This window comes from Schistocerca nitens, chromosome 2 (genome assembly GCF_023898315.1).
Source record: "Schistocerca nitens isolate TAMUIC-IGC-003100 chromosome 2, iqSchNite1.1, whole genome shotgun sequence".
NCBI classification, from domain to species: domain Eukaryota; kingdom Metazoa; phylum Arthropoda; class Insecta; order Orthoptera; family Acrididae; genus Schistocerca; species Schistocerca nitens.
This window is the reverse complement of record NC_064615.1, coordinates 448,303,015-448,325,721: the sequence shown is the minus strand read 5'-3', so window position 1 is coordinate 448,325,721 and position 22,707 is coordinate 448,303,015. Positions and strand designations below refer to the sequence as shown.

The 22,707-nt window shown below is 44.6% G+C and overlaps 2 protein-coding genes across 2 annotated transcripts in view; both read right to left on the bottom strand.

Annotated features, from left to right (window-relative positions):
* LOC126236311 (esterase FE4-like) overlaps positions 1-22,707 on the bottom strand; it is a 128,625-nt gene that overhangs the window by 54,733 nt on the left and 51,185 nt on the right. Inside the window, exon 4 of the mRNA XM_049945520.1 lies at positions 2,989-3,126. Within this exon, the coding sequence (XP_049801477.1) occupies positions 2,989-3,126 (138 nt within the window). The remainder of the gene's footprint in view (positions 1-2,988; positions 3,127-22,707) is intronic.
* Positions 1-22,707, bottom strand: part of LOC126236312 (juvenile hormone esterase-like) — a 557,639-nt gene that overhangs the window by 484,325 nt on the left and 50,607 nt on the right. The gene's annotated exons all lie outside the window — the stretch shown is intronic.

The window sequence follows — 22,707 nt, the reverse complement described above, 5'->3', positions numbered from 1 at the left end:
TTCCTTCAAGTTACAAAATGGATTTGATGTTTCAAATATTGTTACAGCCGTCTGCCAAATATGAACAAGCCTTTAAAAAAAGGAGAGGGCCAGGTCATCAGTCTTCTAACTGATTCAATAGGGCCTGCCACAAATTCCTCTTCAGTGCCAACTTCTTCAACTCACTTGTACCCAACATCCTCAATAAGTTGTTTGACATATTCCATTATCTGCCTTCCCCTACAGCTTTTACCCTCTACAGCTCCCTCTAGTAAAATGGAAGTTATTTCTCAATGTGTTGACACTTGTCCTGTCATCCTGTCCCTTCTTGTCGTTAGTGTTTTCCATATGTCCCGTTCTTTGCCAATTATATGGAGAACCTCCTCAGTTCTTATCTTAAAAGTTCATCTAATTTTCAATATCCTTCTGTAGCACCACAAATCAAATTCTTCTTTGCCAGTTTACTCACAGTCCATGATTCATTTCCCGAGAAAGCTGTGCTCCAAACATACATTCTCAGAAATTTCTTTTTTAAATTATGGCTGTTAATTGAAACAATTTAATTTTTTGTTGGCCAGGAACGAGCTCTTTGCCTGTGTTAGTCTGCTTTTGATGTCCTCCTTGCTTCTGGCAACATGTTATTCCACTTCCAAGATAACAGAGTTCCTTCACTCACAGTTCATTTAAAATTAGTGGCTATTTTTGACATTTGGCTCAGCAGTAGTGATGCGATGCCATTGCCCAGGAAGCACCAATGGTGAGCCAACTTTACCTACTGTGCTGCCAGTAGGTGGGTCAATAAAGCGCCCCTCTTGCCATGACATGGATAAACAGTACCATGTGGTGTTGTACATCAGATGTATCTACACTCCTGGAAATTGAAATAAGAACACCATTAATTCATTGTCCCAGGAAGGGGAAACTTTATTGACACATTCCTGGGGTCAGATACATCACATGATCACACTGACAGAACCACAGGCACATAGACACAGGCAACAGAGCATGCACAATGTCGGCACTAGTACAGTGTATATCCACCTTTCGCAGCAATGCAGGCTGCTATTCTCCCATGGAGACGATCGTAGAGATGCTGTATGTAGTCCTGTGGAACGGCTTGCCATGCCATTTCCACCTGGCGCCTCAGTTGGACCAGCGTTCGTGCTGGACGTGCAGACCGCGTGAGACGACGCTTCATCCAGTCCCAAACATGCTCAATGGGGGACAGATCCGGAGATCTTGCTGGCCAGGGTAGTTGACTTACACCTTCTAGAGCACGTTGGGTGGCACGGGATACATGCGGACGTGCATTGTCCTGTTGGAACAGCAAGTTCCCTTGCCGGTCTAGGAATGGTAGAATGATGGGTTCGATGACGGTTTGGATGTACCGTGCACTATTCAGTGTCCCCTCGACGATCACCAGTGGTGTACGGCCAGTGTAGGAGATCGCTCCCCACACCATGATGCCGGGTGTTGGCCCTGTGTGCCTCGGTCGTATGCAGTCCTGATTGTGGCGCTCACCTGTACGGCGCCAAACACGCATACGACCATCATTGGCACCAAGGCAGAAGCGACTCTCATCGCTGAAGACGACATGTCTCCATTCGTCCCTCCATTCACGCCTGTCGCGACACCACTGGAGGCGGGCTGCACGATGTTGGGGCGTGAGCGGAAGACGGCCTAACGGTGTGCGGGACCGTAGCCCAGCTTCATGGAGACGGTTGCGAATGGTCCTCGCTGATACCCCAGGAGCAACAGTGTCCCTAATTTGCTGGGAAGTGGCGGTGCGGTCCCCTACGGCACTGCGTAGGATCCTACGGTCTTGGCGTGCATCCGTGCGTCGCTGCGGTCCGGTCCCAGGTCGACGGGTACGTGCACCTTCCGCCAACCACTGGCGATAACATCGATGTACTGTGGAAACCTCACGCCCCACGTGTTGAGCAATTCGGCGGTACGTCCACCCGGCCTCCCGCATGCCCACTATACGCCCTCGCTCAAAGTCCGTCAACTGCACATACGGTTCACGTCCACGCTGTCGCGGCATGCTACCAGTGTTAAAGACTGCGATGGAGCTCCGTATGCCACGGCAAACTGGCTGACACTGACGGCGGCGGTGCACAAATGCTGCGCAGCTAGCGCCATTCGACGGCCAACACCGCGGTTCCTGGTGTGTCCGCTGTGCCGTGCGTGTGATCATTGCTTGTACAGCCCTCTCGCAGTGTCCGGAGCAAGTATGGTGGGTCTGACACACCGGTGTCAATGTGTTCTTTTTTCCATTTCCAGGAGTGTATGTTCGTCAGATTTCTTGGTATTTTCTGGCATTTTAGTGTTCTTGCATCATCAGTTATTGTGACAGGTGTTCTGTTTGCATAGCATTAATAATAATAGTGCTGCACTTCTAAACACAAGATTCTCTTGGCTGCCCAAGACCTCATCCATAGCTGGGAAGATCTGCTACAAAATATTACTCTACATTTGACAATAATGATGGACAATGTGCCATACCACTCCATTGTGGCAGACAACACTCCAACAATGCAGTGAAGGAAAGCGGATATTTTGCTCTGGGTACAAAGAAATATTCCACTGGGTAATGTTGAACATAGCATATATAAGGTAGAGTAAATGAAACTTGTAGTGCTGTACAAATCAAAACCTCCATGCTACCAAGTAAACAAACTGGCTGATGTTAAAGGACTGAACTGTCAAAAGTTGCAACTCATTATAAACAGACTATAGTCTATCTTGGGATACCATATTTTGATGTCATATTTTTTTCACACAGTGATAATTTACATTAATTTGTTTACTAGAGGGTAATGAATGTGAACACAACATATGATGACTTAGTTGAGTATTGAAACTTAGTACTACGTATTTTAAGTTAGCAGAGTGATCATTTTATGAAGCTACTGTTTGTATGTCCAGTACCAAAGATTATTTAAAACCTATGATCTAACAGTACTAAAACAATAGCAATATTCTAGGCATATTACAGATATATAAGACCTTTGAAGTGTAGACATTAAGGAAAAGACAATCCTCTTCACCCTTATATTTTTTCCCCACCCAGTTTGCATGTGGGGCAACTGCGCCTTCTTCCAGAGCATCTCTCATGCCTGTCCAAGACTCCGGTGGCTGTGGTGGCTTCATGTTATGCAAACAGAATAGTTATGAACAAATAGAGTTAAATTGTGTGTATATCATAATTATATCAAATACTGCAAGAAGCACTTCAGTAAAATGATTACTTTGAGAAAAGAGACTAATTCCTTTGGAAATTATAATAATTACTTTGAGAAAAGTTTGAGTGAGTACATAATTAACAGGAAAAAACTGTAAGTTACATGAAGATTAAAATTATGAATATAAGGTGCTTAAACAATTGCTATTCTTAGTTACAACTTTTTAAAAGGCTGGTAAAGGTAAGTAATGACTGGTAAGAAGTGATTACTGTGCAGTTTACATCTTTGTACATTGACAGCAAGGATTAGAAGAAGATCTGGCCAAATGGTCACTGCTACAAACTGTGAAATAGTGGTACACATTACTGTCTTTGTGACATAGGGAGAAAGTAGATCAACTGTACAGGGATTGAAGCTTTGTATGTTTGTAACAACAACTTATTTATACTGAAGTAACAAATAATTTTTCTTGTAGAGAATTTATTGCTGACACTCTTGTAAGCAAGAAATTAAAATAATAAGTATTAAAACTTGTGGAACAGAGAAGAAGAAGCTGATGGAATGAAAGTGTTATTGAACAATAGCTAGCAATACTAGAAAAGCTCATTCTAGGAGTACTTTGGAATTTGAATCAGGGCTTAAGTTTTTAGTTCACTGTTAGTTCCTAATTGTCTGGTGTACATTGTGTGTCTCCTGATCCAGTTTCTGAAGTAACCTCTCTTTCTTTTCAGTAAAAATCCCGCAGAAAAAGTCTTTCATTAGGATAAAGTATAGTGACTGGAATTGAACAACACTGGGAATGACTCGAGAAGCTGTGGAGACTGGCCGAGAATGTTAACAGCAAGCTGTCACAGAGCAAACAGGTGGACAACAATGAGAGAGACAGACAATAGAGATTGCACAGTAGAATAACAAGTCCAACGAGTAAACCAAGATGTAGTGAATCCATAACCAAAACAACAATGTGTAGTGAGATCCTCTACAACAGCACAGTGAAATGACGACTGACCAGGTGGCTGTGCTGCTGGCTTTAAACAGCAGCTGCGGGTGCTGACAGGCCAGCAGGCTGGGCGTGTCTCTGTAGCCAGTGCTGCAATGGTGACATAAGTGCTTGAAGATTATAGTACTGCCATCCAGCAGCAGTTATGGAGGTCCATGCCTTCTGGTGAGCATTCATACTGGCTGACATGGGATACCAGATCCCTCCTGCCAGAAAAATGTACATAGGTCCAGAAGTGCACAGCATGATGTTAGGGAAGGCGAAATGGTATCATGGGAGGAGTCCTGGCACTGAAGCCTGCTGGCTGGAGGGAAGCACCCATGGATCTGCAGCGCACTGGGGTGTGACAGCAGAGGTGACAATGGCTGCAGGGGCGGAGGCTGCATTGAGGATTCCACCTCCATGCCCACGTCCACAGGAGCTGCCACTTGTGTGCAGGAATGCAAGCTGTACCTATGTAGGTGCGAGATCAGCAAGGGTGGGCATTCCAGGTCCAACTGAGCCACTAATGCTGTTACAGTCAATGGGTGGGGATGGGGTTGATAGGTGTGAAAGTGTTCCAAGTCCTTCAGAGAGTCAACCATTGTAAAGTGTCGTCCATGGATGACACCCACTTCAACTGGAATCCACAATGGTTTTGCCCCATATGAACGTGCTTATACAGCTGATTCCCTTGGGTACCCCTTGGTGTGCTGGGCTGGACCTCTGTGGGCAGGGGGCCAGAAGATGGAATGGAGTACATGGCTGCCACTCATGGTGGAGCTCCGCCAGGCTAAGGTCGTGGATAGGGGTGGTCCTGTAGGTGCTCAGAAACATTGTGAGCACAGCCGTGGTGGTGGAAACATTTAAAATTTGTTGTTTTAGACATTTGCACCATATTCTCCACTTTGCTACTGGAGAATGTGTGAACTGGTGGACTAAACAGGTGCTTAATGCCATTGGATGTGTAGAACTGTCCAAAAGCTATTGCCATGAATTGGGCCCATTACACGACACAATGGTGCAAGGAAGCCTTTTGATGGTTATAATCTGGATGAGGACATTGATGTCTGTTACAGTGAAAATGGACACCATGCTGAACACATGTGGGTTTTTGGATTGAGTGTCCATGACAATGAGCCACTGGTGGCTGCCCCAGGGATTATTGGGGAGGTGGGCCTGGAGATGAAGGACTGGGGAGGAGCAGCCCAGTTCTGAGCACAAGTAGAACATTTCTGCGCCATGACTGCCACATCTTTTTTCAATCCCAGCCACTATGCTTGTCACCTGACAAGGGCTTTCATCTGTGACATACCCCAATGTCCACGATGGAGGAGTGACAACCCAATGAGCACCAGCCTCTGCATCAAGCAGGAGAAAATTGGAGACGAATGATAAATTCTGGGTGAGGTGTGTGCAGGCCACCTGTAGAGCACACATCACAGGATGAGCTGTAATGTACGGTTGCGGTGTGTGACTGTAATGATGCGAATAGCTGTAAGGGGAACCCATCGCAATCGTGCTGTCATTACATGTCAATGTGGAAACATGAAGTCTCCAGTTGGTCAAACGTCTGGTTGGGTGACAAGAGACAAGAGAGAGCATCTGTATTTGCTTGCTGTTCTGCTGGTTTGTATTTAGTGGCTAACTGTAGGAGCTGAGGAAAAGCGCCCAGTGCTGGAGCCATTGTGCTGTCCACTCTGAAAGCTGAGTGCTACCAGAGGTTTGTGATCTGTAATGATGGTAAACTTGATTCCAAATATGTAAACATGGAACTTCTTAATTCAAAATCTGATTTCCAAAGATTCTTTTTCAATTTGTGACTGGGGGGGGGGATTGGCATCTTGGGTGCATGAAGTTGGTACCATTATCTTTCCTACGCATCAGCATTGCACCAATACTATAAGGAGAAGCATCAGAAAAACCAGTGGACATGATGGAGAAAAATGCATAAGGCAGCATATGAAGGGCACCAGCTGCTTCAGCTGTGTGAGAGCTTGCTCACAGTCAGCCATCCACCTGAACTGAATGCCCTTCTTTCACAGTTGATTGAGTGGATGCATAATGTGGTCTGCTTATGGAAGGAACTTACAATAATAATTCATCTTTCCCAGAAATGCCTGCACTTCTGTAAGTGTTGGGGGTAGGGTACATAGCCAATTGCAGGAAGATTGCAGTCAGTGGGCTGGATTTCTTCTTTGTTGAGGTACTTAAAAAACTGGCATTTGTGTTAGTGGCACTTGAGCCCTGCATCAACATGATAAAGAGGATACAAAGGTTGAGCAGGTGTGTTCCTGATGTGTAGTGCCCATGAAAATTATGTTGTTGAGGTAGTTAGTACAAGCAGGGATGGACATGGTTAACTGTTCCAGGTACCTTTGGAAAAATGCCAGAGTTGAACAGACCCCAAAGGGCAAGCACTTGTCTTTGAATAAGCCAAAGAGAGTGTTGAAGACTGTAATGTTTTGTGATTCCTCATCCAGTGGAATCTGCAACTATATGTCAGCAAGACTTACCTTAGAAAAATATTCAGTCTGACAAGCTTCTTGAGGAAGTTCTCTGTACATGGTATGGGATATGTTTCCACTTGTTTCTGGGCACTGACTATCAACTTAAAATTTCCACATAGCTGGAGGGAGCCATTAGGTTTCTTGACAGCCACGAGGGGTGTGGCACATGCACTAATTTTAACATGTTCATTGAAGTGACCAAGTTCACACTTATTGGTTCCCCGTAAGGAAACAGGAGTAGGATGTACCCAGCAAAAATGGGGAACTGTGTAGATGTAAGAAAACTTGAGGCTGGAAATCTGTGATGATTCCAGGCCAGGTTAGAACAGGGCTGCAAAGGTGGTACAAAGGTCGTCAAGCTCCTGAAAGGGAAGAGTGTCTGAGACCACCTGCACCTTGTCAGTGATGGAAAACCCAAACAGTGAGATGGCATCTAGACCAAAAATGTTGCCAGCTGAGTGACTATCAACAACCAACAGTTATTAGCCACACGACCCTCTTGTATGCAGTGTTGACTGTGTATTGACCCTGGGGGAAATCAAACTGCCATCATAGGAGAAATAAGAGAACAGAGAAAAATCAGAAGAACAAAGATGAGCATACATTTTGAGGTTAATCAGAGAAATGGTAGCTCCTGTGTGTGTCTGCAAATGAACTTCCTGGTTTTCAACAGTGAGGTTGATAACAATTTAGTGGTGGAAGAATCACCCTGAAAAACAAATGCCTGAAGTCCTGAAGTTAACACACAGTCCCTTGATGCATGTGAGGAGGGCATCTGCTTCCCATGATGGTTGATAACAGACAAATTGGAGACACCCATCTTTCTCAAAATGGGTGCAATGCACCCAGCAATGTGGACAGTCTGCACATGGGTGTACAGTGAAGCAGTCAGGACATCATGGGAGATGCTGCATCTGACACCAATGGTGTGTGGCAGGCTGTTCAAACGCCACTGACACGTCCAAAATTGATGAATCACAATTTTGCCACTGGGAAAAAGACTTACAAGAATTCTACCACAGAGATGCAGCTGGACTGCAGTTACTTTGGGTCATGCCATGAAGCTTTCATTTGCTGCCTGTGTAGTCTCTAAGGAACGTGCAATTTTCAAAATTTTGTCCAAGGAAGGGTTGTCTAGTTTGAGGGATACAGTGCGTACTCCTGGATATCGAGACAACTGGACCACTATGTCTCAGATCGAAGAACTGGCATACAAAGTTTTGTTAGCAGGATTCTCACAAGTGAAGACACAGTATCGACTCAGTACATCACCCATGAGCAGTATGACTGACAAGGTTGCCTATGGTATCGATAGAACATGAGGCACAATGCAACCCCATGGAATCATTGTGAATGATAATTTGACAGCAACAATCACAGCTCCTTGAACAAGAGCATGACAGGATTTAGGAGTGAAGCCACCATCTTTAGTGAGAGAAATGTCTCTAAGGAAGACCAAGAAAGGAAGAGCTATCACTGGAGAGTGTCATTCAAAATCCAAAAAGTGGCAAAGTGCTGCTTCAGCTGCTGCAAATACATGTCCCAACCCTCTGTCATTACTAAATGGCAGGAACATGAGTGGGCAGTTCTCTGCCTGGGAACTGGCCACAGACTGGTTGAGTTTGGAACCTGGAATCTGCAGGCAATCTGACAAAAGTTTAATTTTCTGATGGGACAGGTCAGTTTGCTGCTGGTGCTTCAGCTGTTGAAACTGCTATTGTAACCATTGATGCACCTGCTGCTGCAAGATCAGCTGTTGCTGTTGCTGTTTCACAAGTTGCACAATCTTTGTGTCCATTAGACACTGCTAACCTTTTATCTCATAGCCAATTCTAGTGATCGGAATCAAATAAGACTGGGAACAACTTAAGAACCTGTGGATATTGGCCAACTGTCTGAGTGTATCAACAACAAGCTGCCACTAGTAAACAGGTGGACAATAATGAGAGAAAGACAGATAATGGAGATGGCACTGTGGAATAACAAAGGCAACAAATAAACAAAAATTGAAAACCTAAGATGTAGTGAATACCAAAGGGTAGTAAAATCAACACAACAGTGCAGTGAAATCATAACTGACTGTCTAAGCAGCTGCACTGCAGGCTTTAAAGGACAGCTGCAGTCACTAATAGGCTAGCAGGATGAAACTGTTTCTGTGGCTAGTGCTGCAGTGGCAACAGCAGTGCTTGCAGATTATAGTAGTGCCATCTGGTGATTGTCATTGAGATCCATGCCTTCCTGTGACCTGTCAATTCGTTGGGTTAGGAGACCAGATAAAGGAAGCTCCAAAAGATGTAAATACATCTCCTTTCACGTTCCTGTACCCAGTACTGAAGGGAGGAAACTTCCACTTTTTTTAGTGTCCTAGAGTGTCTTTGGCATGAAGGGGGCGGCAGGGGGGGGGGGGCTAAGGGTAGTAAGAGAGAGCAATGGAAGGGATGGGAGGGAGGAGAAGGAGAAAAAAGAAACAGAAGGTATAACACAGGGGCAAGGGGAGGATTTTTTATTACAATCAGTACTGTAAAATATTAAGAAGTGTTTTTAAAAAATTAAAAATAATGTTAAGTCCAGGTTGGAATAATGACAATATTATGAAAAGGATAGATTGATACTCACCATATAGAGGAGATATTCAGTTGCAGACAGGAACAATGAAAATACTGCTATACATTTAAGCTTTCATCCAAAAGGCTTTCTTCATAAAGAAAACACACAAACACATGCATACCCACTGTTACTGGCCACTGAGGCCAGGCTGAAGACTGCAACTCTGTCCAATGGGAGAAGAATCTGGTATGGCTGGTAGAGGTAAGGAGAAGGCTGGGGGAAAGGGGCAGGATAGGGGTGGGGGAAGGTGTAGTCCTTCCTATTGGAGCATGCAGACATGGAGTGGGAGCAGGATAGGGCTGCTGGTGCTCTGGATGGTTAGGGAGGGGGAGGGGGTGTTCGCTAATCTCTATCGCCTTCCCTGCTCCCATCCCAGTACCATACCACCTTCACTTCTATCAAAGCACCCACTGGTCTTTTTTATCTATCCTATTCATAATATTGTCTTAAAAATGTTTATTATGCCCACTGTATGTGATATCTTACATTAAACCACATTACTTCAATATGGAACATTATCGAGAGAGAGAGAGAGAGAGAGAGAGAGAGGGATAAGTGATGACAGTTTTCTAGTGTAGGGAATCAGAATATCAAAAGTAAATCCAGGGCACTGCTTAAATCTGGACAAATTTCAATTTGAGTTTCCTGCCATATCGTAGTTCCACCAGAGGTTGTGACTGACGTTCTTGAAAGCTTAAGTATCTAGTAAACAGTCAGAACCTCAAAATGGCCAAGATGTTACAGACAAGTGCAGAGTACAACCAAAGAGCTTGGATTATTGAAAGTCTTTGTGCTGGGCATTCACCTACTGAAATAGTTGGGGACTTTCCATTAACTCGGCAAGGAAATCTCATTTGAGAATACATGTTTCATGAACTGCGGCAGTTATCGAAAAGGCTCCAGTGCTGATTTCAGAGGACGCAGGGCAATCGCTGAGGAAACTGGCATCAGTATTCAATGTCAGTGAGCGAACAATGCATCGGAGGGCAGAGGAGGACCTTGTATGAGCCACTTAGTCCTAAACTGGCTCTCAGATAAGGTTGACATGTTTTGTTCAAGGGAGTTCTGACCCCTGAATAGCCCAGATTTGAACCCCCTCAACTACTATGTTTGAGCGTAGTCGAAAGAGTTACCAATAAGATGAGGCATCCTAATGTAGCACCTCTACACACTAGTATCAAAGCAGCACTCACGAATATGGACAGTGCTGTTTTAAAGAGTGCATGCGATTTCTTCAGGACAAGGCTGGAGGCGGCCATTGTGGCTGAAGAGGGTTACATCAAGTAATGTTACTCTTGAAAGATATCATTACTTATACATAAAAGGATTTTCATTTTCATTTGTATTTTGTTTTAATAAATTTGCTTTTAAAAAACATTTCATTTGCCCAGATTTAAGTGCCACGCCATATATGTAGCAGATATTTTATATATATATTGTTCAGTCTTCATAAACACATTGTTAGACTTTAAAAAAATTATCAATTTACTATGCTGACTAAAATATATTATAGACTAAATTATACATAATAAGTGTGATCTCACATCATATATTTGAAACACTCTGGGAAATTAATGTACCAAGAGTCATTTCCTTGCATGTGTAATTATGAGTTACCTAGCAAATCATGGATTTTTAATTACCAAACAATATTATGAAAAGGACAGTCTGCTACTGGCCATAAAGATGACACAAGTTGTACAAAGGCATGACAAAAAGACTTACATGCAAGCTTTTTGCTAAACCCTTCTTCAGAAAAGAAGACATGACCACTATCGCCAGACGGCAACAGAAATGTGTTGAACGGGAGTGGAAAGGAGAGGAGCAGAGAAGGAAAAAAGATGGGTGAGTGTGCCAACAGAGAGTAGCATACAGTGAGAGTAAGGGGAAGCCAATTGTGATGAGATGACAGGACAGGGGCCGGAAACAGTTGGGTGGAGAATGTGGGGAAGGAGATGCCAATTGTGAGGTGACAGGACAGGGGCTGGAAACAGCTGGGTGGAGAGTGTGAGGACAGTAGATTAACACAGATTGAGACAGGGATAATTTATGGAGTGGAGAATGTGTTGTAAGGATAACTCCCACCTGCGCAGTTCAGAAAAGCTGGTGGTGGGGGACGGATCCAGATTGCCTAAGCTGTGATGCAGTCATTGAAATCAAGCATGTTATGTACAGCAGCATGTTGGGCCACAGGGTGGTCCACTTTGCACTTTTCCGCAGTTTAGCAATGACCATTCATCTTGGTGGGCAGCTGGTTGGTAGTCATACAAACATAAAATGCTCAACAATGACTGTAATAGATAGGATATAACATGGCTACTTTCGCAGGTGGTGCATCCTCTGATGGGAGGGGATAAGCATGTTATAGGACTGGAAGAGGAAGGGCTAGGTGAATGGATTGAGCAAGTCTTGCACCTAGGTTTTCCACAGGCATATGATCCCTGTGGGGAGAGGTTGGGATGGAGAGTGGTATATGGATGGACTATGATATTGTGGAGGTTGGGTGGGCAATGGAGCACCATTTTATGAGGGGTGGGAAGGATCTTGGGTAAGTTGTCCCTAATTTCAGGACATAATGATAGATAATCAAAGCCATGATGAAGGAGGTTATTCAGTTGTTCCAGTCTGGGGCGAAAGTGAGTGTTGAAGGGGACACTTCTTTGTAGCTAGTTCTTTGGAATGGTAGGAAGATTGGGGTGTGGGGATATGGCACAGGAAATCAGACTGTGGACTAGTTTTGGGGGAGAGTCCCTGCCTGTGAAGGCTTTTCTGAGACCCTGAGCATACACTGCCAAAGAAGCTTCTGTCACTGCAGATATGCTGTCCCTGGGTGGCCAGGATGTATGGGAGAGATTTTTTGATGTGGAAGGGATGTCATCTATCAAAATGTGGGGACTGTTGACGGTAGGTGAATTTAACGTGGACATGGATGCGGATAGAACTATCAGAGAGGGGTTTTTGAAAGCTAGGAAGGTTTCCTCTAGGTGGCCGTTAAACAGGTTGGCATAGGAGGGTGCTGTGCAGGTGCCCATCACCGTGCCATGGGTTTGTTTATATACATTCCCTTCAGAGGAGAAGTACTTGGGTGTTAGGATATAGTTAGTAAGGTGTATGAGGAATGATGTAGTGTATATGGAGTGTGAAGGACATTGGGATAGCTGGTGTTTAACTGCGGGCATGAGGGATGCTGGTGTATAGGTAAATGGCATCAACAGTGATGAGTAGGAATTCAGAAAGTAAAGGGGTGAGGATGGTGGAGAGTTGGTGAAGGAAGTAGTTTGTATATTTGATGTGGGAGGCTAGACTTTGGGCAATAGGTTGGAGGTGCTTTGTCAATGAGAGCCAAAATTCTTTCAATAGGAGCACAATAACAAACTAGAAAGGGGAAACCAGGGTTGTTGGGTTTGTGGATTTTGCTGAGCACATAGAAGGTGGGTGCATGGGGAGTCATAGGAGTGAGGAGAGAAATGGATACAGGGAAGAGGTTCTGGGAAGGGCCTAAGACTCTAAACTGGGATATGAAGTTGGGTTTCACTTTTGGGAAGGGATGATTGTGGCATAATTTATAGTTAGAGTTGTCAGATAATTGGCAGAGGCCTTCCACCAGGTACTCACAGTGGTTCATAATGACAGTAGTGGTCCGCAGGTGGGATGATAGGGTCAGGATCTCTTTTATGGCTGTGTGTGGCTGTCCTTTCTTCTGCCAAAAGGTTGGTGTTCTGTAACCTGGACAAGGATAGTGAGGCCAAGTAAACTGAAGATAAAGAATTCCTGGCAACTGACCAGGTTAGGTTGGGAGTGGCAGCAATAAGGGGGGGGGGGGGGGAGGGGAGGGGAGGGTCACAGTTGGATGGTGGTGTGAGCTGGGAGAGGCATGGTTCAGTGCTGGTATTAGGCTGGCTTTGGTGGGAAGAACTGGTGGGAAACAAAAGTTTCCCTTGCAGGGATTGGGAGATGGAGAGTAGGTCTTTGACAAGTGCAACATGGTTAAATTTGGATGTAGGGCTAAAGACGAGGCATTTGGATAGGACTGAAACTTCTGTGAGGATTTTGGTGGAAAGATCAACAACAGTGTGCTGGAATTGTTTTGGCTCTGGATTGAGTAACATGTTGGAAGATAGTTTTGGGGGATGTGGCAAGCAGAAAAGGTCAGCTAGGCTGGGTCTGGGTGCTGTGAAGGGTTGACAAGAAGGATCACTGCATGTAATATAGGGGTTGTATTGTGATGCTCCAAGGCGGCAGTAGGATGTCAGTAGGCTGGATAAATTATGGAGGTGGTGCCTGGAATGCTGTTCTGGATGCTGGTGTACAAGGGAATCAGTTTCAGAAATGTGATGTGTGTAGTAGGGATTACACAGTAGCAGTATCTTGCAGAGGTAACAGAGTTGGTCTTTGATGTCTGTGCCATGGAGATTCGTTTTTGCAGTATCAGGTTTGTGAGGGACAGAAAAGGAGGGGTGGGCTCTGGAGAAAGGCATCCACATGGTTGGGCCATTTGGGGAGGGGAGATTGGCTCTGAGCACTATTGGACTTAACATCTATGGTCATCAGTCTGGAGGGGAGATTCCATGGTTTAGGCAGTATTCAAGGATCTGGAGGAGAAATATGGAAAAGGGGTCCATTATGGAAAGGATGGAGTTGAGGAGATGGGAAATGACACACGAAATAGGCAAATGAAGGTGTTAGGTGGTTGTGAGTGGCGCTGGATAGTAGGAAAAGACGCACAAAAATACTTCTAGATATGCAAAAATACATACAAATACTTAAAAATGTGCACAAGTACATAAAATATGTAAAAAATGCCTGGAAAAGGACAGAACAGATGAGGTATGGGAGAATGCACGTGTTGGGTTCAGGAAAGAGGGGGATGGGGGAGGGATCAGTGAGATCCATCAGTTCATGTGGCACAGGTACATGTGGAAAATAACACATGAAAATATGACAGGATGTGGGTGAAATGTTATTGATAGGAATACTTATACACATAATTATGGGCAGGAAGAATTTGGGGCATGAGATGTTGCACTAACAGTCCACACAGTTATGCAGCCATGTATTGTGCATGGATGAGACTTTTGACACAGCATGACAGGGAGAGTATGCAGTTTGTAAGGTGATGAAAACATACAAAGAAGAAGAGAAAGGGTGGACAATAAGTAGAGTAGTGTGTCAGAGAAAAAAGTAACACACAGAAACATTTATGGGTTGTGGGATGGAAAACAAGCTGTTAGGTAAAATCAAATAATGGGAAGTCCAGGTTGGTATATGAACAATATCATGAAAAGAATAGATTGATACTCACCATAAGGATAACATATTGAGTTGCAGACAGGTATGACAAAATGATTGTTACATATAAGCTTTCAGCCAAAGCCTTCTTCAGGAGAGAGAAACACACACCTTCCCAATCCACCCACCAAGCATTTCCTACTCCAGTCGTATCATGGGCTTATCCAACCCTGTCAGAGGCCTGCCCACCTGTAAAAGTGGCTGTGTGACATACCAGCACTGCTGCTGTCATTTATCAGCTTTTTATATTGGTATGACTACCAACCAACTGTCCACCAGGATGAGTGGCTACCACCAAACTATGGCCAAGAATGAAATGGACCACCCTGTGGCAGAACATGTTGTAGTACATAACATGCTTCATTTCAATGGCTGCTTCATAACCTGGGCCATCTGGGTCCTACCCTCCACCAGCAGCAAATGGAAGTTATCCTTACAACACATCCTCTGCACCCAAAATCATTCTGGTCTCAACCTATGGTAATCTACTGTCCCCCCCCCCTCCCCCCCAAATGTTTCCACACTCTCAGTCCTGTCACCTTCTCACACTTCATTGACTGTCATCAGCATTATCTGCTGCTAGCTGCTAGTACACCTGCCAGTCTTTCCCCTTTTGTCCTCCTCTCCTTCCAATTTCCATATTCCCCCCACCCCCACCCCCCACCCCCATCCACATCCCTCAGATGCTGCACCTGACAGGCTTGTCCTGCCACCTCTATTCCTCCAGCCCTGTATGCTCTGCCACGCAATGCCAATTCCTCTTTCCCCATCTGTACCCTCCTATTTACTCTCCCACCACCACCACCCCATGTTCCGGATTGTTGCTCCCATTCAACACATTTCTGTTGCAGTCTAGTTTGAGACAGCAGTCATGTGTGTGAAAGATGAGCTTGCTTGTGAGAATGGGTGTGTTCTTTTCTGAAATAGGCTTTGGCTGAAAGCTTATATGTAAGAATCCTTTTGTCATGTCCATCTGCAACTCAACATGTCACCTTCATGGTAAGTAGCAATCTAACCTTTTCATACTACTATTTATATTATAACCTGGGCTTTCCACTGTTTGATTTTGCCTAACAGTTTACCTTCCATCGCATAACCCATTGATGTTTTCCTTTGTACTTTTTCTTTAAGACATCACTCTACTCAGTGCCTACTGTTCATTTTCTTTACCATGTTTTTTCATTGTCTTACAAACCATACACCCTCAGAGCCACACTGTACCAACAGTCTTGTCCATGCACAACACACAGCTGTGTATCCATGGAAACTGTTGGTGTAGCATCTCACATCCCACATTCTTCCTGCTCTATAATTACGAGCATAATTATTCTACTGATCACATTTCCTCCCTCATCCTCTCATATTTTCGTGTTTTGTTTTCCGCACCTACCTGTGCCACATTAAGTTGTGAACCTAACCAATCCCACTCCCCCTCTTTTGTGATCCCAAAATGTGCATTCTCCCATACCTCATCCTTTCCATCCTTTCTCCATACCTCATTTGCTCCATCCATTCCCCCATGTTTTGGACATATTTTTGTGTATTTTTGCATATCTATAAATATTTTATGTGTCTTTTCTTGTTATTCAGCTCCCCTCACAATGACCTAACACCCCCATATGCCATTTCCGACGTAACTCCACGTTTCCAAAATGTCATCCCTGTCACAATGGACCCCTGCTCCATCTTTCTGCACCAGTTCAGAAAAGTACCCCTTTCGCTGACTAAAAAAACCCAGTCCGATCTCATGTACCCTCCCCCCCCCCCCTCCGCCAAAAGCCTAATCATAAAAATTCCTTTGTCTGGACACCACCCCTTCTTTCACAACGACCTTCACCTTTTCAGATTACACCAACTCCTGTCTCTCACAAACCTGGTATTGCAAAATCACTTCTCAAGTGCACAGGCATCCCAGAACCACTTCTGTTCCCTTTACAAGACCTTCTATGCAGTCCCCACTGCATGTACTGAGGTGACAAAAGTCATGAGATAGTGATATGCACATATAAAGATGGTGGTAGTATCACATACACAAGATAAAAAAGGACAGTGCATTGGCAGAGCTGTCATTTGTATTCAACTGATTCCAGTGAAAAGCTATCTGACGTGATTATGGCCACACACTGGGAATTAGCAGACTCTGAAGGTGGAATGATAGTTCAGCTAGATGCATGAGACATTCCATTTTGGAAACAGTTAGGGAATTCAATAATACAAGATCAAAAGTGTCAAGAGTGTGTCGAGAATACAATTTTCAGGCATCATCTCTCAACTCCCACTCCATGAACCATGGACCTTGCCGCTGGTGGGGACGCTTGCATGCCTCAGCAACACAGAGTGCCATACCATAGGTGCAAAAGGGAGGGGTACCTGTTAAGAGGCCAGACAAACATGTGGTTCCTCAAAAGGGGAAGCAGCCTTTTCAGTAGTTGTAAGGGCAACAGTCTGGATGATTGACTGATCTGGACTTGTAACATCAAGCAAAATGGTCTTGCTATGCCAGTCTGTGAATGGCTGAAAGCAAGGGGAAACTACAGCTATAATTTATCCTGAGGCCATGCAACTTTACTGTATGGTTAAATGATGATGATGTCCTCTTGGGTAAAATATTCTGGAGGTAAAATAGTCCCCCATTCTGATCTCTTGGCAGAGACTACTCAGGAGAACATCATTATCAGGAGAAACAAAACTGGTGTTCTACAGGTTGGAGCATGGAATGTCAGATCCCTTAATCAGGCAGGTAGGTTAGAAAATCCGAAAAGGAAAATAAGTAGGTTAAATTAGATATAGTGGGAATTAGTGAATTTTGGTGAAGGAGGAACATGACTTCTGGTCAGGAGAATACAGTGTCATAAATACAAAATCAAATAGTGGTAATGCAGGAGTAGGTTTAATAATGAATAAAGAAAATAGGGATGAGGATAAGGTGCTATGAACAGCATAGTGAACACATAATTGTAGCCAAGGTAAGACACAAAGTCCACACCTACCACAGTAGTAAAGTCTATACACTAACTAGATCTGCAGATGATGAAGAGATTAAAGTAATAAATGATGCAATAAAAGAAATTATTCAGAGATAGTTAAGGGAGATGAAAATGTAATGGTCATGGAGGACTGGAATTCAATAGTAGGAAAAGGAAGAGAAGGAAAAGTAGTAGGTGAATATGGACTGGGGGTAAGGAATGAAAGAGGAAGACGTCTGATAGAATTTTGCACAGAGGATAACTTAATCATGGCTGATACTTGTTTTAAGAAGCAGCATGAAAGAAGGTTATGGAAGAGGCCTGGAGACGCTGGAAGATTTCAGATAGATTATATAATCGTAAGACAGAGATTCAGGAACCTGATTTTAAATTGTAAGACATTTCCAGGAGCAGATGTGTACTCTGACCACAATTTATTGGTTATGACCTGTAGATTAAAATGGAAAAAAAACTGCAAAAAGGTAGGAATTTAAGGAGCCAGGACCTGCAGGGACTGAAGGAACCAGAAGTGGTAGAGAGATTCAGAGAGAGCTTTAGGGAATGATTGACAAGAACAGTGAAAGAAATACAGTCAAAGAAGAATGTGTAGCTTAGAGAGATGAAGTAGTGAAGGTAGCAGAGGATCAAGTAGGTAAAAAGACAAGGGCTAGTAGAAATCCTTAATGACAGAAGAGATACTGAATTTTATTGATGAAAGGAAGAGAAACATAGAAATGCAGTAAATGAAGCAGGTGAATAGGAATACAAATGTCTCAAAAATGAGAATGACAGGAGGTGCAAAACGGCTGAGCAGGGGTGGATAGAGGATAAAGTTAAGGATGTAGAAGCAGATATCACTTGAGATAAGATAGAGACTGCCCGCAGGAAAATTAAAGATATCTCTGGAGAGAAGACCAATAACAAGAGCTCAGTTGGAAAACCAGTCCTAAGCAAAGAAGGGTAAAGCAGAAAGGTGGAAGGAGTATATAGAGGGTCTATACAAGTGTAATGTACTTGAGGACAATACTATGGAAATGGAAGAGAATGTAGATGAAGATGAAATGGGGGATATGATAGTGCATGAAGAGTTTGACACAGCATTGAAAGACCTATGCCGAAACAAGGCCCCAGGAGTAGACAACATTCCATTAGAACTACTGATAGCCTGGGAGAGCCAGCATGGCAAAACTCTACCATCTGGTGAGCAAAATGTATGAGACAGGCGAAATACCCTCAGACCTCAAGAAGAATATAATAATTACAATCCCAAAGAAAGTAGGTGTTGACAGATGTGAAAATTACTGAATTATCAGTTTAATAAGGCACATCTGCAAAATACTAACACAAATTCCTTACAGATGACTGGAAAAACTGGTAGAAGCTGACCTCAAGGAAGATCAGTTTGGATTCTGTAGAAATGCTGGAACACGCAAGGCAATACTGACTCTACGTCTTATCTCAGAAGATAGGCATGGGAAGGCAAACCTACATTTCCAGCATTTGTAGACTTAGAGAAAGTTTTTGACCATCTTGACTAGAATACGCTCTTTCAAATTCTGAAGGTTGCAGGGGTAAAATACAGGGAACAAAAAGCTATTTGCTATTTATACAGAAACCAGATGACAGTTATAAGAGTCGAGGGGCACGAAAGGAAAGCAGTGGCTGAGAAGGGAATGAGACAGGGTTGTAGCTTATCCCCGATGTTGTTCAATCTACACTCCTGGAAATTGAAATAAGAACACCGTGAATTCATTGTCCCAGGAAGGGGAAACTTTATTGACACATTCCTGGGGTCAGATACATCACATGATCACACTGACAGAACCACAGGCACATAGACACAGGCAACAGAGCATGCACAATGTCGGCACTAGTACAGTGTATATCCACCTTTCGCAGCAATGCAGGCTGCTATTCTCCCATGGAGACGATCGTAGAGATGCTGGATGTAGTCCTGTGGAACGGCTTGCCATGCCATTTCCACCTGGCGCCTCGGTTGGACCAGCGTTCGTGCTGGACGTGCAGACCGCGTGAGACGACGCTTCATCCAGTCCCAAACATGCTCAATGGGGGACAGATCCGGAGATCTTGCTGGCCAGGGTAGTTGACTTACACCTTCTAGAGCTCGTTGGGTGGCACGGGATACATGCAGATGTGCATTGTCCTGTTGGAACAGCAAGTTCCCTTGCCGATCTAGGAATGGTAGAACGATGGGTTCGATGACGGGTTGGATGTACCGTGCACTATTCAGTGTCCCCTCGATGATCACCAGTGGTGTATGGCCAGTGTAGGAGATCGCTCCCCGCACCATGATGCCGGGTGTTGGCCCTGTGTGCCTTGGTCGTATGCAGTCCTGATTGTGGCGCTCACCTGCACGGCGCCAAACACGCATACGACCATCATTGGCACCAAGGCAGAAGCGACTCTCATCGCTGAAGACGACACGTCTCCATTTGTCCCTCCATTCATGCCTGTCGCGACACCACTGGAGGCGGGCTGCACGATGTTGGGGCGTGAGCGGAAGACGGCCTAACGGTGTGTGGGACCGTAGCCCAGCTTCATGGAGACGGTTGCGAATGGTCCTCGCCGATACCCCAGGAGCAACAGTGTCCCTAATTTGCTGGGAAGTGGCGGTGCGGTCCCCTACGGCACTGCGTAGGATCCTACGGTCTTGGCGTGCATCCGTGCGTCGCTGCGGTCCGGTCCCAGGTCGACGGGCACGTGCACCTTCCGCCGACCACTGGCGACAACATCAATGTACTGTGGAGACCTCACGCCCCACGTGTTGAGCAATTCGGTGGTACGTCCACTCGGCCTCCCGCATGCCCACTATACGCCCTCGCTCAAAGTCCGTCAACTGCACATACGGTTCACGTCCACGCTGTCGCGGCATGCTACCAGTGTTAAAGACTGCGATGGAGCTCTGTATGCCATGGCAAACTGGCTGACACTGACGGCGGCAGTGCACAAGTGCTGCGCAGCTAGCGCCATTCGACGGCCAACACCGCGGTTCCTGGTGTGTCCGCTGTGCCGTGCGTGTGATCATTGCTTGTACAGCCCTCTCGCAGTGTCCGGAGCAAGTATGGTGGGTCTGACACACCGGTATCAATGTGTTCTTTTTTCCATTTCCAGGAGTGTATATATTGTGGAAGCAGTAAAGGAAACAAAAAGAAAAATTTGGAGTAAGAATTAAAATCCATGGAGAAGAAACAAAAACTTTGAGATTTGCCGATGACACTGTAATTCTGTCACAGATGGCAAAAGAGCTGGAAGAGCAGTTGAGTGGAATGGATAGTGTCTTGAAAGGAGAATATAAGGTGAACATCAACAAAAGCGAAACAAGGATAATGGAATGTCATTGAATTAAATCAGTTGGTGCTGAGGGAATTAGATCAGGAAATGAGACGCTTAAAGTAGTAGATCAGTTTTGCTATCTGAGAATCAAAATAACTGATGATGGTCAAACTAGAGAGGATATAAAATGTAGACTGCCTATGGCAACGAAGGCATTTCTGAAGAAGAGAAATTTGTTAACATCGAGTATAGATTTAAGTGACAGGAAGTCTTTTCTGAAAGTATTTGTATGGAGTGTAGCCATGTATGGAAGTGAAACATGGATGATAAATAGTTTCGAGAAGAAGAGAATACAAGCTTTTGAAATGTGATGCTATAGAAGAATGCCCAAGATTAGACAGGTAGAACAAGTAACTAATGAGGAGGTACTGAATAGGAATTTGTGGCGCAACTTGACTGATAGAAGGGGTAGGTTGGTAGGACACATTCTGAGGCATCAAGGGATCACCAATTTAGTAATGGAGGGAAGTGCAGAGGTTAAAAATTGCAGAGGGAAGCCAAGAGATGAATACACTAAGGATATTTTGAAGAATGTAGATTGCAAATGTTCAAATGTGTGTGATTTCCTAAGGGACCAAACTGCTGAGGTTATCTGTCCCTGGACTTACACCTACTTAAATTAATTTAAACTACGTTATGGTAAGGATAACACACACATGCATGCTCGAGGTAGGACTCGAATCTCCGGAGGGAGGGGCCGCGCAATCCGTGACAGGGCGCCTCAAACTGCGTGGCCATACCAATGCAGATCGCAGTAGTTGCTCAGAGACGAAGAGGCTTGCACAGGATAGAGTAATATGGAGAGCTGCATCAAACCAGTCTCTGGACTGAAGACCACAACAACACATCTCTCACCACAGACAATGCGTTGGCCAACGGCCTCCACATAATGACCGAGTGCAGCGCCATTTGCATAGATTTGTCCATGCTGGCTGACATGCAACACTGTGTGAAATAACCCCATGAAATATCCACAGATATCAATGTGGGATATAAGATGGTGTATTCTTTAGGACAGTACAGCAAAATTTGGTGTAAATGGGCTATGGAGGCAGACAACCAGTGTGAGTGCCTTTGCTAAAAGGATGTCATCACCTGTAGCACCTCTCTTGGATTCATGGCAATATTGGTTGGACCGAGATGACTAGAAAACTGTAGCCTGGTCAGTTGAGTCCCAATGTCAGTTGGTAATAGCTGATGGCAGGGTTTGAGTGTGGTGCAGATCACATGAAGTGATGGACCCAAGTTGTCAACGAGGCACTGTGGAAGCTGGTAGTGGCTCCATAATAGTGTGGACTGTTTTTACATCGAATTGACTATGTCCTCTGGTCCAACTGAACTGAACATTGACCAGAAAAGGTTATGTTCATCTACTTGCAGACTGTTTGCAGTCATGTTCCCAAACAATGATGGAATTTTTATGAATGACAATGTGATATATCACTGGGCCACAACCATTTGCAATTGGTTTGAAGCACATTCTGGACAGTCTGAGCGAATGATTCTGGCCACCCAGACTGCCCAACGTGGAGCCCATTGAACATTTGTGGAAACATAATTAAGTGATCAGTTTGTGCACGAAGTCCTGCTCCAGCATCCCCTTCACAATTATGGACAGCTATAGAGGCAGCATACTAAATATTTCTGCAGGGGACTTCCAACAATTTGTTGAGTCCATGCCACGTTGAGTTCCTGCACTACGCAGGGCAAAAGGAGGTCCGGCAGGATATTAGGAGATATCCCATGACTTTGGTCACCCGGGTGTGCATCACATCTCTGAAACTGAATCCCTTGCTCTCCAGCTCCTAGAAGAGCTTTCCAGGCACCACCTCCATAAG